General features: G+C 37.4%; 1 protein-coding gene across 1 annotated transcript in view; it reads right to left on the bottom strand.

Annotated features, from left to right (window-relative positions):
- csmd1a (CUB and Sushi multiple domains 1a) overlaps positions 1-14,659 on the bottom strand; it is a 667,584-nt gene that overhangs the window by 254,956 nt on the left and 397,969 nt on the right. The window contains exons 6-7 of the mRNA XM_065250481.2: positions 5,025-5,137; positions 3,595-3,672 (exon numbers count right to left, since the gene is read on the bottom strand). Coding sequence (XP_065106553.1) covers positions 3,595-3,672; positions 5,025-5,137 — 191 coding nt within the window. The remainder of the gene's footprint in view (positions 1-3,594; positions 3,673-5,024; positions 5,138-14,659) is intronic.

The following is a 14,659-nucleotide window of genomic DNA, read 5'->3' as shown; positions in this document are numbered from 1 at the left end:
CTGCCAGGTAGTACAGACATTTCTGCATGTCATAGAATAAAGAAATAAAAAGTGGCACCTATAAGCAAAATGTGTGTATGTCTATGCCTAAGGCATCTTGCCCATGGGCTGTCCACAGGTCATTTATTGACCATCTAATGCATATCGTACATATAACTGGGTAGCACTAGTTGGAACTGCCAGCACTAACCAGGGGTCCGTTTCCCGAACAATGACATAACTCACTGTTGAACCACTATAGTACGATGCATAGTCAGAGAAACTAACTACCTTGTCGAGACTGTTTCTCGAAAACATGGTAACATTTTGGTTGCCCTCATGTTTTTCCCAGTTATCACTGTCTGGACTACATTTCCCATCATCCCTCACTCTCCCTCACCTGGTCTTCATTAGTAATCATCACCTGCCAGCAATCCTAATCACTCACCTATATATAGGGGAGAATGCGGCACAACTTACCCCATAGGGTGGGGTTAATTGTAACAGGCAGGGGGTTAGTTGTAAGCAAAGGCAAATATTTCAATACTATTTTGTCTATATACTTGAAGTGGATATTGTTTATATATCTGTGTATATAATAGACAGGTATCCACACTGTATTCATTCATCCAGACATTTTCTAACTATAGTTCAATTATAAATGGATACAAATGTCTAAATATGTGAGAAGAAGCAGCACAATTATGACCATTTTGTTTATATGTGACCCAGTCTGTTTTAGACCATACTATAGTTTCAAAATCAAATTCTGAGATAATGAGCATCAACGTCTGATTTTAGCCATTCATTTCATTATGATTTCAATCTTTGACGTGACCTTATTCAATCAATATTAAAGATATAAACAAAAATAAATTTGATGCACAATTTTTGATAAGACAGGCACGTTTATTTTGTTGGCAGCCAGCAATCATTTGTGTGTTGCCTATTTAAAACAAAGGCAAGAATTACGCTAATGTTAGCGGTTTTCATATGGTAAGTGCTGAGGGGTTAGTTGTAACACAGCGTCACAATTAACCCCGCTGGGTCAAAATATTTTCAAGCCCACCAAAAAAGTTGCTAAGAGCAGCAGACATATTTCAAAATGATGCTATGTTTTTGTCAACAAGACACTGATTAATATGACATAGCATTGGATTTGGTATCTTACACCATAGATATGTATAAAGGCTAGATGTCTTACGGCGGAGTCCCTAACGGCATCACCTGGCGGCCATCTTACCACAGGGCGCTCGCTCACTCGTAGCATTGAGTTTAATGGTGCAGGTACATTTAAATGACCATAACTTGCTCAATTTTCAACTTTAACGTGGCTATAATTCTGGATGCTTTAACATGTTTCATGAATTTTATATTTTTAGTATAGGTATTCAGTGTCATAGTTACATCTTTGACGTTTATAACAAACCAAACCGTTTGAAAATCGGTAAAAAATTAAGCAAGTTATGGTCACTTAAAAGTACCTGCATCATTAAAACTCAATGCTACGAGTGAGCGAGCGCCCTGTGGTAAGATGGCCGCCAAAATGTGGACGTTGCACTCAATTGGCCAGCAGTGCGGACAAGACATCTAGCCTTTATACATATCTATGTCTTACACACCCAATTTAGAAACCGAAAAATAAAACACGTGATGAAAAAAATTACTTGCATGCCACCAAAAAACTTGTTCATCAATAACTCTCTGGAAAAACATTATACATTTACAATAATTTGCGGGAGATTGTCTTTTGCAAGCGCGAAAAAATACCGGAAAAACTAAAACCCTCAACCTTGTGCAACAATGTAAACAGTCCGTGTTACAACTAACCCCGCATAAGTTTTTGTCCTGTGCACCCCTACTCTGTTTATCTGCCTTGTGTTGTTGGTTATTGTTTGCATTTGTGCTGTGTTTCTACCAGTTTGTATTCATTAAAAGTATTCATCATTCGTCATCATCTTGCCTTCCGTCAACACAGGACCCTGACAGATATTATAAATTATGTCAATTTTCCACAAGCCAAAACTTAAAACAGTAGGTTGAATTGACTTGCAAAACCAAATTGTTTTAACTTTTTAGCAGTGTACAGTAAACTGGACATCTACAAGCAGAATTGTATATTCTTACTACTTTTAGATGGAGAGAAATTCTGACCACTGGGTCTATACAAATTGCCACAGTGTTTCTCAGATATCTGTGCAGATTGCGTAACTGTAATTTTTCAACCTTAATTATTACTGTGCTATAATCCTTTTCAGATAAATCCTTATCTAGTTGGCACACAAAAGAAAACTGTGCAGTGGTTGGGTCTTCACACATTTAAATGCATAACTGTCTCAATGAGCTGCAGTGTGGGCTTTATGTCTGTCATAAAAAATCCTAGCCTATAGCTTTCTTAGAAATTACTGCAAGTTTCATATAGCACATCATAAGATTTATATCAAAAGACTCAACGTATCTTTTCAATTCAATGAAATGACTCCATTCGCCTTGTAAGTGGCATTATCCGCTTTAAGTGAATTGGGCAGTTTGTCAACAAACCTACGGCGACCTCTCTCAGATGTAACGAATTGCTGGGTACCTCCGAACTATTATCGTGCGAGCGCTGCGTAAATTTTACAGTAGCCCCGCTGAAGTGGTGTACTCAGCAGGTTTTGTGATGCTAATTGGCACAGAACACGCTCGACGGAGCGTTGAACGGGTGAAATCATCCATACAGCATAACGTGGTGCTGTTTCCTTCATTGTATTAAGAATATCATCAAGGGCATCTTTATTAAACACATAATGAAAACAAGCAAGACCTGTAAATAGTCACGAACAAAAATGATTGAGGGGAACGCGGTTGTGCCAAGGAGAATAAAAACAATCCCAGTTTAATAAATGAATAAACATCACACATCGATAATGTTTTCATGGGGAGCACCGTTGCGTTTTATTTATACTAGCGTATCTTCAACTTCAAACATGGTCTGTCGAACCCAAGACTACTGAAGTGTGCGTGTTATGGTTGAATAAATACCTGGGCGGTTGGGTAGGTAAAGTAATGGTTGCTGGTTTGAACCCTGCAAAGTGAACTAGCCATATTACGCCCTTGAGCAAGTCATTTAATCTCAGGTACGGGAAAATGTCCAGTCATTAAAATGTGTCTCCACGCTCCAAAAATGACTTTGATAGCTCGGCTTTTGCCTGTGTCTCGTATTCATAATTACTTTTGTTTGGACAGGCAAATGACTGCAGATTGGCATCAGAATCAAGGTATTCCAGAGAGACAAGTCTAATAAGTTGCTTTAGATGAAGCACTTTCTGACCCAGCAAGAAAAACTGTATAAGGATTCAATTACCGTGATACAAAATTACTCATACTGTGAAATTAAATCATACAATGTCAATTTGGTCATACCACCTTGCCCCCGGTGTGATTTAAATGACTGCTTAGCTCCTGACAAAAAGCAGCAGGAAGGTTTCACAACTTAGTCCAGCTGTTCTTTCGCTAGCTAGACCTTATGACAAGTTGCTTAACGGGTGTGCTCGACTAGTTGACCAGACTCTTACTTAAGGTCAGCCGTAATTTTACAGCATCAATTGAAGTGGAGACTGTGAGAAGTGTACTTACGAACGGCGTTTTTATGACTTGTATCTTTACTCGGCAGCATTTTCACCCCTCTGGATTTCAGCTCGATGGCCTTCTTCACTGTAGGGAGAGGTCAGAGGTCAAATATGTGGAAGTGTAAACCGCAATCCATTTATAATGCAGTCAGCAAAACTCAAGAGCAGTTAGATGAACTCCTCGAGAATTAGTGTGCTCGGTCAAAATACGAGCTCTGACCCATATGTTATTTTCAGACCTGACCAAACTTGGCAGACCTTATGTGAATTGCGCACTTTGCTATCCGAGACACAACATCACGGACACGGACTGAAATCTGGAGCCAATTTGGATTTCGAAGCAATTCTGGATTCAATCATGTGATTATGTCATGACAATTATGATCCAGGATTCATGATATAAATTCACTTTGCATAATTTGCTCTCTGTATGACATTGCCCCCATCAGTAGCTTGAAATTGATTTTTTTTCTTTATAAATATGATGACGAATCAGTGGGGGCAAAAGAGTGATGGATTTGTTGTGAGAAAATATCTGAATTAATGATTCCCTGGAGAGTTCTCCTTACTATGTCCTCAACAGACCATAAAATAGTTTTGCAATTGCATCAATCAACATAACCACAATTTGTAGCCAAAACAAATTACAACATTTCAACACTGCAAATGTTTTTCTATTTCACAAAAAGCACTTTTGCACTGTGCACTTTATTTACTAGCACTGGTTTGTTTAAATGGTTTATGAATAAAGTCCAAGAAGACTTGGATGCTAAACAGTCAATTTTCCAAATCAGGAAATATTTAAAAAAAAATTCTGAACACACTTAAATATATTTTGACCTCTTTTGCATAATTTGACTAAATTTCAAATAGTGATATTTTACTACTAATAATAAGAAAACTAATACATGCACATGCAACATAGATTTATGCATGAATACATAATCTAGAATGGGTAAAAATGCTTTAAGATGGATCAAACATGGTTTTAGAGACAAAGGAAAAAAATCATATACATATTTTTGTCAAATACAAAAGCATATAAGTACTTTCAGTCTGCTCTGAAATTCAAAAAATTCCAGACATCCCTCAAGCTTTGCCCGAGATTCGCAGCATCCTCGGCTCATTATGCAAATTGAAAACACGATCATAAACGCATATCATGAACGTGATTTAAAGGCAGCTCATCTTTCGTTATTCATGTTAGGAACATGAATTCCCTCACCGCTGTCGTGATTGATTTCCCACTTTAGGAGGGAAGCAGTAATCATCATTCCAGCATGTGTCTGCTTATGGAGTCACGGGCACAAGCCAAGATGTCATATTTAGCCACAGTAGGACGTGCCAAACCACGTGCTATTCTTCACTGCCAAGTGTCCCGCATCCGCCAATGACAAGTCACTCTTCTCCAATGTCCTACACACGCTGACCTCTTACCTTGGTACTGGGCACTAAATCCTTTCCTCCGGTGGTTGCTGTCTGATGTGAAGTGAAGCCGCAGCCAGTTCTTACTACTGATGACGGGAGATGGCAGGTTCATTCCAGTTAGCCTGGAAATAAAAAAGAGGAAAGGGCCATTCAAATCAACCGTACAGACAGCTGGAACACCATGTAGGTCATTACAAAATGACAAACGCATGATTTGTCACACCAAAGAAATGTCCCCACGCTATCATTGTGGGGACATTTGGTCACCACACCGTACTTTTTATTGTTTTCACTTTGCATATACATAAAAAACAACAACTTCAAACAACCAACTTCTGACAGGGCAAGAAGCATTCCAATAACCGTTAGCATTGGTAAGAAAGGACTGTTAGATAAAGGTACAGGTACAAAAGGTGTTACTAGGATGCTACCCTCGCTCTAAAATGGCTGGGTTAAAATTGACCCAATGCTGGGTTGTTTTTACCCAACTGTTGGGTTATTATAACCCATGGTTGCATAACAACAACCCAACATTGGGTCATTTTTAACCAAGCATTGGATCATTTTTAACCCAGCATGTGTTCTGTCTAATATTTACATAACATGGGTAAAAATAACCCAACCATTTTTAGAGTGCTTAAAAAGGTCCTTATACGCGGCATTTAGGTAAAAATTTATATCTTTGAGGACCCAGTATATATTTTGAAGAAATAATATGCACCGATTATGTAAAAATTTGTAGTTTTTAAAATGGTACAGTGAGAGCTTTTGTACCTTTTGTCCAATAGAGTGTTGGACCTCCCTGTGATTTCCCAAGCCTATTTGGGTACATTTTGTTTTGTGCTGAACTGTTAGAATAACCTGTTATTAACTAAAAGCAATACCACAATACTGTACACTTCTGCTATCATGCCTATTATTAGCACGAGCGTGATTCAGCTAGGTGCACAGTTAACCAAAACTGAGATTCGCATAACGTCATTCATGCTGTTACATTCCCTAGCTGCGTTATGTAAAGTAGGAGAGAATCGGGGTGGAAGTAACACGGGATGAAAGTAACTAAGCGATTTTCTCAAAGCCCTGAATGCATTTGCATTCCAAACTGTGACAAATATCACGTTATATTGTCACCGTTTTGCGCGTGTAGGTCCAGAAAGCTGTTTTCAACCATGATAAGTAAATTCCTAAAGCGTTTATCTTATTAATGCGTTGTGTTTTTGGTTTCATGTGTTACAGTACTGATTAATCTACAGATTAATTTGTGCTCTAACACACCCTAAAGTTTGACTTCTAAGAGTTTTTCAAAATAAAAGTAAATCTGGTTTAAATGTCAGGAGTTCCTGTTGGGACAAAGGTAACAGTTGTTACTTTTGTCCTAATGCTAATACGGTTGCATTAATCAAAAGATTAATCGCGATTAATCGCATACAAAATAAAAGTTTGTGTTGGTATTATATATTTGTGTGTTTATTTAGTGTAATTATTTTGTATAATACACACATACAATTATAAATGTAAGATTTTTTTTTATTTAAGATTTTTTTGTTTGTGTTATATTTTTTTTTAATGTGTATATATAATATAAAATATTAAAATCGAAATAAATATATATACATATAAATGTTTTTTAAAGTATATGCATGCATGTGTGTGTGTTTATGTATACAAGATAATTACATACAGTGCGCACACATATATTATGTAGGGCCGGGACTTGAAAATTTTTAACGCATTTTAATCGCACTTATTTTTGCACCGCTCAACATTTCTCATTGGATGAGTTTCGGCAGACTAATTATACTGGAGCACCAACTAGCGTTCATGACTTCAGACAACAACAAACCACAGTGAACATGAACGAAGAAGCTGATGAGATCGCTTTGGTTGGCCCCATGGATAGGAAATTCTTTTACAAAAAACGAACGGATGGAAGCGTCGATAAGAGCATGGTTGTGTGTAAGCTATGCAACAAGGAATTCACATATCACCCGCAGCACATCGAGCCTCAAGTATCATCTCAATGCAAAACATATAGCAGCTAGCGTGGACATTAGCCCGACTCCGAGTACAACGACTTGTTTGAACAAAAATAAACAATATTTTGTTGCTTAAGCTTATGTATTCAGTCATTATTCATGGTATACTAAAAATTCATGTGAAAAAAAAACTTCTCAATGTTCTCAGGTCAAATATGTATATGTGATTAAAATGTGATTAATTTCGATTAATTAATTACAAAGCCTCTAATTAATTAGATTAATTTTTTTAATCGAGTCCCGGCCCTAATATTATGCAAAAAAAAACGTTTATTTTGTATGCGATTAATCGTGATTAATCTTTTGACAGCCCTAGTTCAAACTGATTAAAAATGTATTCTCAACAATTCAAGTTTGTACTGTCAAGTTGCAGGTTTGAAACATTTGATGAAACTTTTTAACTAAAAAAAAATGTAGTTGAATTGTTTTTAAACAACAAATTATGTTTGCACTTACATATTAATAAGGTCATAGTCATGTATGTTTACTAAAAAAAAGTGTAACACAAAAATCTATCTTGTTCAGTTGTGTTACTTTTGTCCCAGCTGTCAGGGTCAAAAGTAACAATGCGCTACTTATGTTTAATGTGAAATTATACTGAAGTCGTTTTTATTTGATCAAAATTTCACCTTGTATTGATAGACCACACTTGTGAATTATTCACCACAGCAAAAATATATCTCTGTCTAAAACATTACCTTTTAAAAGTTAAGTTTTTCTGAAAAATTGATCTTTCTTCCCTGCTCTCCCCTATGGGCCATTTTTTATGCGTACGCGAGGGTTCGTGTACAGTGCATGTGATGCAATTTTCCTCATCTGAAGAGTATGCACCGCCAGATTTTTGAAACCCCTCGTGCATTGTACGGATAGGTATGCACCCTTAAGAAGAATGTGGCATGTAGTTAAGGGGATGCATTGCATTTTGTCTGTGTACACGTAGGAGACAAATAAACTACACTTTGCAAGGCTGTGAGTTTGACAGTGCACGTAGGTTAAAAAAACAGACTATACACAGGGCTTAAGTCGATCCAAACCATTACTGCTGAGCGGTGGGAATTTAAGTCTGAGAGTTTGATTTGCAGTCCGTATTATTTATATTGTTCTTTTATTTCTTACGTTATAACTCAAACTGCCCCATCTCTCGATTTCCCATCAGCATGCCATGTATATTCCCAACTCCATCATTCCAGATAATTACACCACAGATGCGCATGAGAAGGGTAAATTTCAAGTTCTATGCGGGCTGGAGTAAATATATGTCTATTCCACCTCCTAATTATGCTTCTTGTCGTCTGCTCTACATTTCCATTTCAATATTTCAATTCACAGTGGCTTGCTGCTAACTTCCTTTGTGAGATGTGGACACCCAAGGGCTTTTCTGCTCGCTTCTAAGAAGCGTCTCGGCATAAGGACGATCAACACCCCAATTTAACGCACCTGGATAAGTCATCGGCAAAACAAAAGATAAATCTATTAATACCAGAGCATCATTGTGAGACAAATAACTGGTTGTTTTTCTCAATACGAGCCTTGATGTCATCAGACTGCCTTTCATGATGCTTTTCCATCCTGGTTTTTGCTTTAATTGTGATGCGTTTTAAAAAACATATTCCAGGGTGCCTATTAAAACTTCACATCATCTCGTCTTAAGGTGCACAAGCCTCATGTTTCCCGCTCCATGTGGGCTCAGTTCAAGGAATTATCTGGAGTTCACATGCAGGTCTCAGTAAGGGCCACTGGTGTGAAGTCATAATGGTAATGGTGTGGCCAGCTATAGGGCCTTGGGCAACATATCCTTTTACCTAGTTGCTTTAAAAATTGTTTGGTCCTGGTGCCTGTCAAATGTGACTGAACAACTGCAGAGAATTTTATTTCTGCACATATTAAATCCCACATTTGAAAGGAAGGAAAAATGCGCACAAATCAAAGGCGAAACTGAATCCAATCTAAAACTGCACTGGGTCTTGACAATAATCATTCATATTCTTAACAAGTATTAATGATGGCAGCTCCAGCACAGTCATTAGTGTATAATTTAATATTTCATCCCGAATCAGGGCTCCATCTCCTTGATGAGGAGACAGTTTTGTTTTTGGCATTGAGATCTGAGTGAATTTTCTGCGTTGGGTGAATGTGGGTGAATCTCACAAAGACCCCCTGGGTTATATTTCACCCCAACATTAAAGAGAGAAAAAAAATGACATTTTGATTTAAAAGAAATTGAGCCGATTTTTAAGTCAACACAACTGCAGTGATGTCATCCGCCTACCAAACATCCCTGTACCACAATAGCTGCGTTTCCATTGCAGATTTGCGCAAAACTTTAGCTTTTTTTTCTAAATGTCTACAAAAGACTATAATGCGAAATGACGGGGTTTCCATTAACCGATAATATGTGACTGAAACATAGTTTTTCCTCTGGGTTATTTCAAGCATTACGTTGACTGATGTTGGTAGGTTTACTAATATCACATCCACCGCACTAGGCATTATTTTAACTGGAGGATAGTATTATCCAAAGCCTCTTATACTTGGGAGCAGATACATTTTGAGGTGTTTCTTGAAGGTTTTAGTACATACCGCGTCATCTTGAAATAATAAATATGTGACTTACTTACATCAGGTGAGCAGTTTTGTGAAATACACCCTTTCCCGAATTGCCTAAAAAACATTTCATGCGAGCGTAAAAACTTTTTTGCGATATATTGGAGTTTTGCGAAATTGATGTGTTTCCATTTAAAGCAACACTATGTAGTTTTTTTTACCTTTAAATAATATCTCTAAAATTATTTCAGTGATAGAACAACTTTTAACTGGACAAATTGTACTGTTGCTGCAACCTGAGCAGCCTCCTAGCTGCTACAAGCACACGCTGAAAGTGGCGGTGGAGGGTAGGAAACACAGCCCCGCCCCTCCCCCTGCCTGCAGAAGAGTGTCTGATACCAGGCACTGTTGCGCTTTTCAACCACATGAGGGAGCTGTAAGTCATTTTTACATGGAAACTACATAGTGTTGCTTTAATTCGCAATGTCAATTTGTGCAATTTAAAGGGTATTGGAAATGCTACTGAGAATGTAATAACTATTACCACTGAGAGAGAGAGAAGAAAAAACAAAACGCAAAGGTAAATGTATGGGACCTGTATCACAAAAAATAAAGTTAAACTAAGCAAAAAATAGACGAAGAGGACAAAAGGCAACCTGAGGTGTGTTTATTGAGTAATTTAAACGATGGCTGTGTTGTACACTTTAAGTTAACAGGTTTTTATTTAGTGGTGTTGTCTGGCACATAAGCTGCTGTGTGAAGCCTCTCTACTTCTTTTCAAGAAAGTGGAGTTCAGCAGAGCATGAAAACCAGGTTGAGCTGAGGAGGCAAAGCAGTAAGAAAGAGAAATGAATGTCCTTTACAAGAGCCAACAGAGACAACAGAGAGTAAACCCGTTTAAAAAGAAAAGAGCTGTGCAGATAAAACAAGAGCAGGAACATTGGGACAACAGTTTTCTTTTGGGATACAACATGTGAAAATTTCATTAAAAATATATAAACATACAAATATATCAAAAGAAAGAACAGACCATCTGCTTTCAAACAAACAACAAACAAAACGGGGAAAAAACTTTTATCCTATCTATATTTTTTTTTCTCTGCTTATAAACTCTTAAATATGGGTATTTCTCTTTTAAAAATACAACATTTTTAGCAAAAAGCGGACAAAATTGCATTTTTGTGAAGGAATTTTGTTAGAGATCAGATTCAGAATGATTATCAAAACATACACGGAGGTTAAAATTAGTAAATAACATTTTGGCTTCAGTATTTTCATACATTGGGTAGTGTGGTATTGCAGATTAATATAAAAAGTCATCATGAACACATGCATTTTTTATGCAAATGTTTTTCTCTTAATTGACAAGATAACTCGTCGATGTCAGGTAAAGAGTTTATTACTGTTATAACTGTTAATTAGCTGGAGACATATATATCAAACATATAAACACATGTAATGTATGCCTGGCTATAGCAAAAACACAACAGCAGGATGCGTTTAGTATACTTCTATGGCTATGTGTGAAATGTAAAACTGCTCATTAATTCCTAAACAAAAAAACAGAAATGCCAGCATGATCTCACAGGGGTTTTTACATTTCATTTGTAATAATGATTAGAAATATACTATTATTAAAATATATCCAGTAATGAAACCCCTCCCCTAACCAAAACATCACAGGGGTGAAAACGAATCGTACTAAAACGTCCGAATTAGCCACAAATTATGTTCCATTTGCCATGAGATTGTGCTGGAAATGTTATAAAGTTTACGTACATCAAGTCCTTAAAATGCTTGCTTCGGGAAGCATCTACTGTATATTTTAATATGCAAGTTAGATCCTTCATAAGCATTAGGATGTTTTCATTTTAAACCATTTGGAGTCCCTGCTCTACATTAAGTGAATAATGGTCATTTAAAGAGGGATTTAAATGAAAATGTGATTCTGTCAGCCCAGTTTAACATCCACTTAACTCACCACACTGGTAATAAAGACATTTCCAAACACATTGAAATACCAGTCTTTTTCAAGAATAGTTTCGAACAATAACAAAGTATTTATACATATAAATTAAAATGAATAATATAATTAACATTATTGAAATATAAATCACTTTTATACAACAACAGGATGACAGTCTAATAAATTATGATGGTGAGAAGTCATAAATTAAGATTGTGTTGGGCATCTAAGGAGATCTTTAAAGCGAATGGTCTTTATTTTATTCACAAGTTGTAGCCAAATGTATTCAAGCTCTTGCAGCCGTGTCAGAAAGGTCAGGAGAACAGGCCCACTTTGATGACTGCTGCCAATAACTGCTGGAAATCAAGGCCACGGACAACATCATGAGCAGAGCCGAGGAGAATTTCAACAAGAAACCCTTTGAATTGCAGATTCTGAGTTTGCTGCGGGGGGTGGTTCTAGACCCTTTTTAGGGGGGCTTCAGCTACCCTGTCTGTCATCTTAGCCACCCTGAAATTAGTAAGTCTATAAAATATATTTTTTATTGGTAAATGGACTGCATTTATATAGCATGTTTAACATAACCATAGCCATCCAAAGCACTTTAAGTTGCCTCACATTCACTCACTTATTCATACATACACCAATGGCAGTGTCAGCCATGCAAGGCGCCATCCAGCTCGTGGGGAGCACCTGGGGTTAGGTGTCTTGCTCAAGGACACCTCAACACTTGGTGCACCCACATAAACACACACACGGCATGTAACCCAGTGCACTCACAAATTTTGTATATGAAACAAACAAATCAAATGATGTTTGCTTTTTATGGATGAATGTATAACGTTTTTAAAAGCTCGAGAGCACAGGGAGTGCAAACAGGTGGAGAAAGAGTTTTAGAGACTGAAGGGGTCAGAGACAGCTAAGAGATAATGAATAAAGTGAATTTAGTAGTTTCATAGTCATGATAAAGGTTATTAGCCTCTAAAATAAACATCATTTCATTATTTACTCACCCTTATGTTGCTCCAAAACATAACAGTTTTAAATGTTCTGATCAGGAAGTAAAGGAGTCCTGTATGCAAGGTTTCCTGCAGCACTTTGGAGTTTGGGCGGCCCGCCTAAGCTGGGAAACCTTACTGCCTTAACTAGGTCATCCCAAAAAAAAAAATTGCTGCACAAAAGGCCGTCAAGTGCATCTCGGAGAATAGCGTGGACAAGCTTCACACCACGAGCGGGCACAAGCGCCACACGGAAGAAATGATTCCCGCAGCACTTTGCAGTTCGGGCAGCCCGCCAAAGCTGGGAAACCTTACTGCCTTAACTAGGTCATCCCAAAAAAAAAAAAATCCTGCACAAAAGGCCGTCAAGTGCATCTCGGAGAATAGCGTGGACAAGCTTCACACCACGAGCGGGCACAAGCGCCACACGGAAGAAATGATTCCCGCAGCACTTTGCAGTTCGGGCAGCCCGCCAAAGCTGGGAAACCTTACTGCCTTAACTAGGTCATCCCAAAAAAAAAAAAATCCTGCACAAAAGGCCGTCAAGTGCATATCAGAGAATAGCGCGGACAAGCTTCACACCACGAGCAGGCACGCGCGCCACACGGCCGAAACGAGATAAAGACGTGGTTCGTCATGTCTGAAGGATAGCCAGTTGATAAAACGCGTGTCCGTGAGAACTGTAAGTGGACTTATGTTTATTTAAGCCTGTTATTGTATTAGTCTATAGTTTTTGCAATTTTAAAAGTAAGTTAGCTGGTGATTTTGTCTGAGTAACCTGCTAGCTAGGTTTCACGTGCCAGTTGATTAGATATAATTGTTGAGCGCTCTTGCTCACTTTATTTATGTGCATTATTTACATGCTACAGTAGTTACACTCCTTTAAATATAATGTAATTAATAGTGTGAAATAATCAGTTTTTACAATTTTTACGCCATTTATCATCGTTCGCCAGACGCTCTACAACATCTGCTTTAGTTTGTGTTTATTAACCCTTTAGTTTCACTTCATCACGCAGCTATTCCCATTACAGGTAAAAACATTTAATTCATTAATAATCTAGTATGTGTTCATTTTTTGTCATAGTTTCTTCAAAATGAAGTTTTATTTGAGTGTTTAAAATAAAAATATTTTAATTTTCACCATGACGCGTACACCACGCCGCTTTGATTGCCACGCCCCGGAACGTGGAAAGTTAAAATGTGATTTCTATAATGACAAGAAGTACTCTTTTCATGTAAATTGTTAGTATTCCTAAAGTAAACTTTGACTAAACATATAATTCAGATACAGAATAATAAATAATAGTAATGAATAACGTTTATACCTTTATAGTTAATTTAGTTTTGGTAACCATTAATACAACTGTGTAATTGTTTAATTTTTTTGACTTGAGATAAATCAAAAATCATAAGGGCTTGGAACTGTATGGTAGAGTAATATATGACCTGTATTCAACACAATCTCATGTACCCACTGTACAATTGGCATGAATCGTACAACCCAATGTTTGTATGATTAGCTTTCACCCCTGACACGCTGAGGTTTCATTTGTGATTTTCTTTTGATAACAAATTCACATCAAACAAATTCATATATTTTTTTACAAATATATATGCACACCTCTATTTCCAATAACAACAGCCTTTAACCGTGGTGAAGTCGCTGTAACGCACATCCTCGCTTTAATCTACCTTTATGAACAATTTGACATTGACTAAAGAGACACATTCTTTTCTCATCTGACAAAACTTGACATGACAGGTCATCCAGCATCCGTCCATGAGTCCTCTGCTCTGGAAATTGCTTTGCAGAAGTCAAAGTAATCAGACGGTTTTCTCGGAGAAGGATGTACTTTAAACATTAGCTTCTCAAATCTGACCACCTGTCGGCTGTCTGTCTCTCCACCAAATCTCATTCCCTCACGTCTACTTGAATATCTGTCAAAGGCTGTCACTCAGGGCACTCGCACTGAAATAGCTCGCACTGTATACACTTGAATTGCAAAACTTTATTTTACTGAATAATGCTGTTTAGACCATGTTGTTTAGATAAAGCCTGCAATTCATCCTTATTCCAATGATGGGAATGTTTTTTAA

This window comes from Paramisgurnus dabryanus, chromosome 20 (assembly GCF_030506205.2).
Source record: "Paramisgurnus dabryanus chromosome 20, PD_genome_1.1, whole genome shotgun sequence".
NCBI lineage: Eukaryota > Metazoa > Chordata > Actinopteri > Cypriniformes > Cobitidae > Paramisgurnus > Paramisgurnus dabryanus.
The sequence above is the reverse complement of the archived record's forward strand: the minus strand, read 5'-3'. Positions and strand labels throughout refer to the sequence as shown.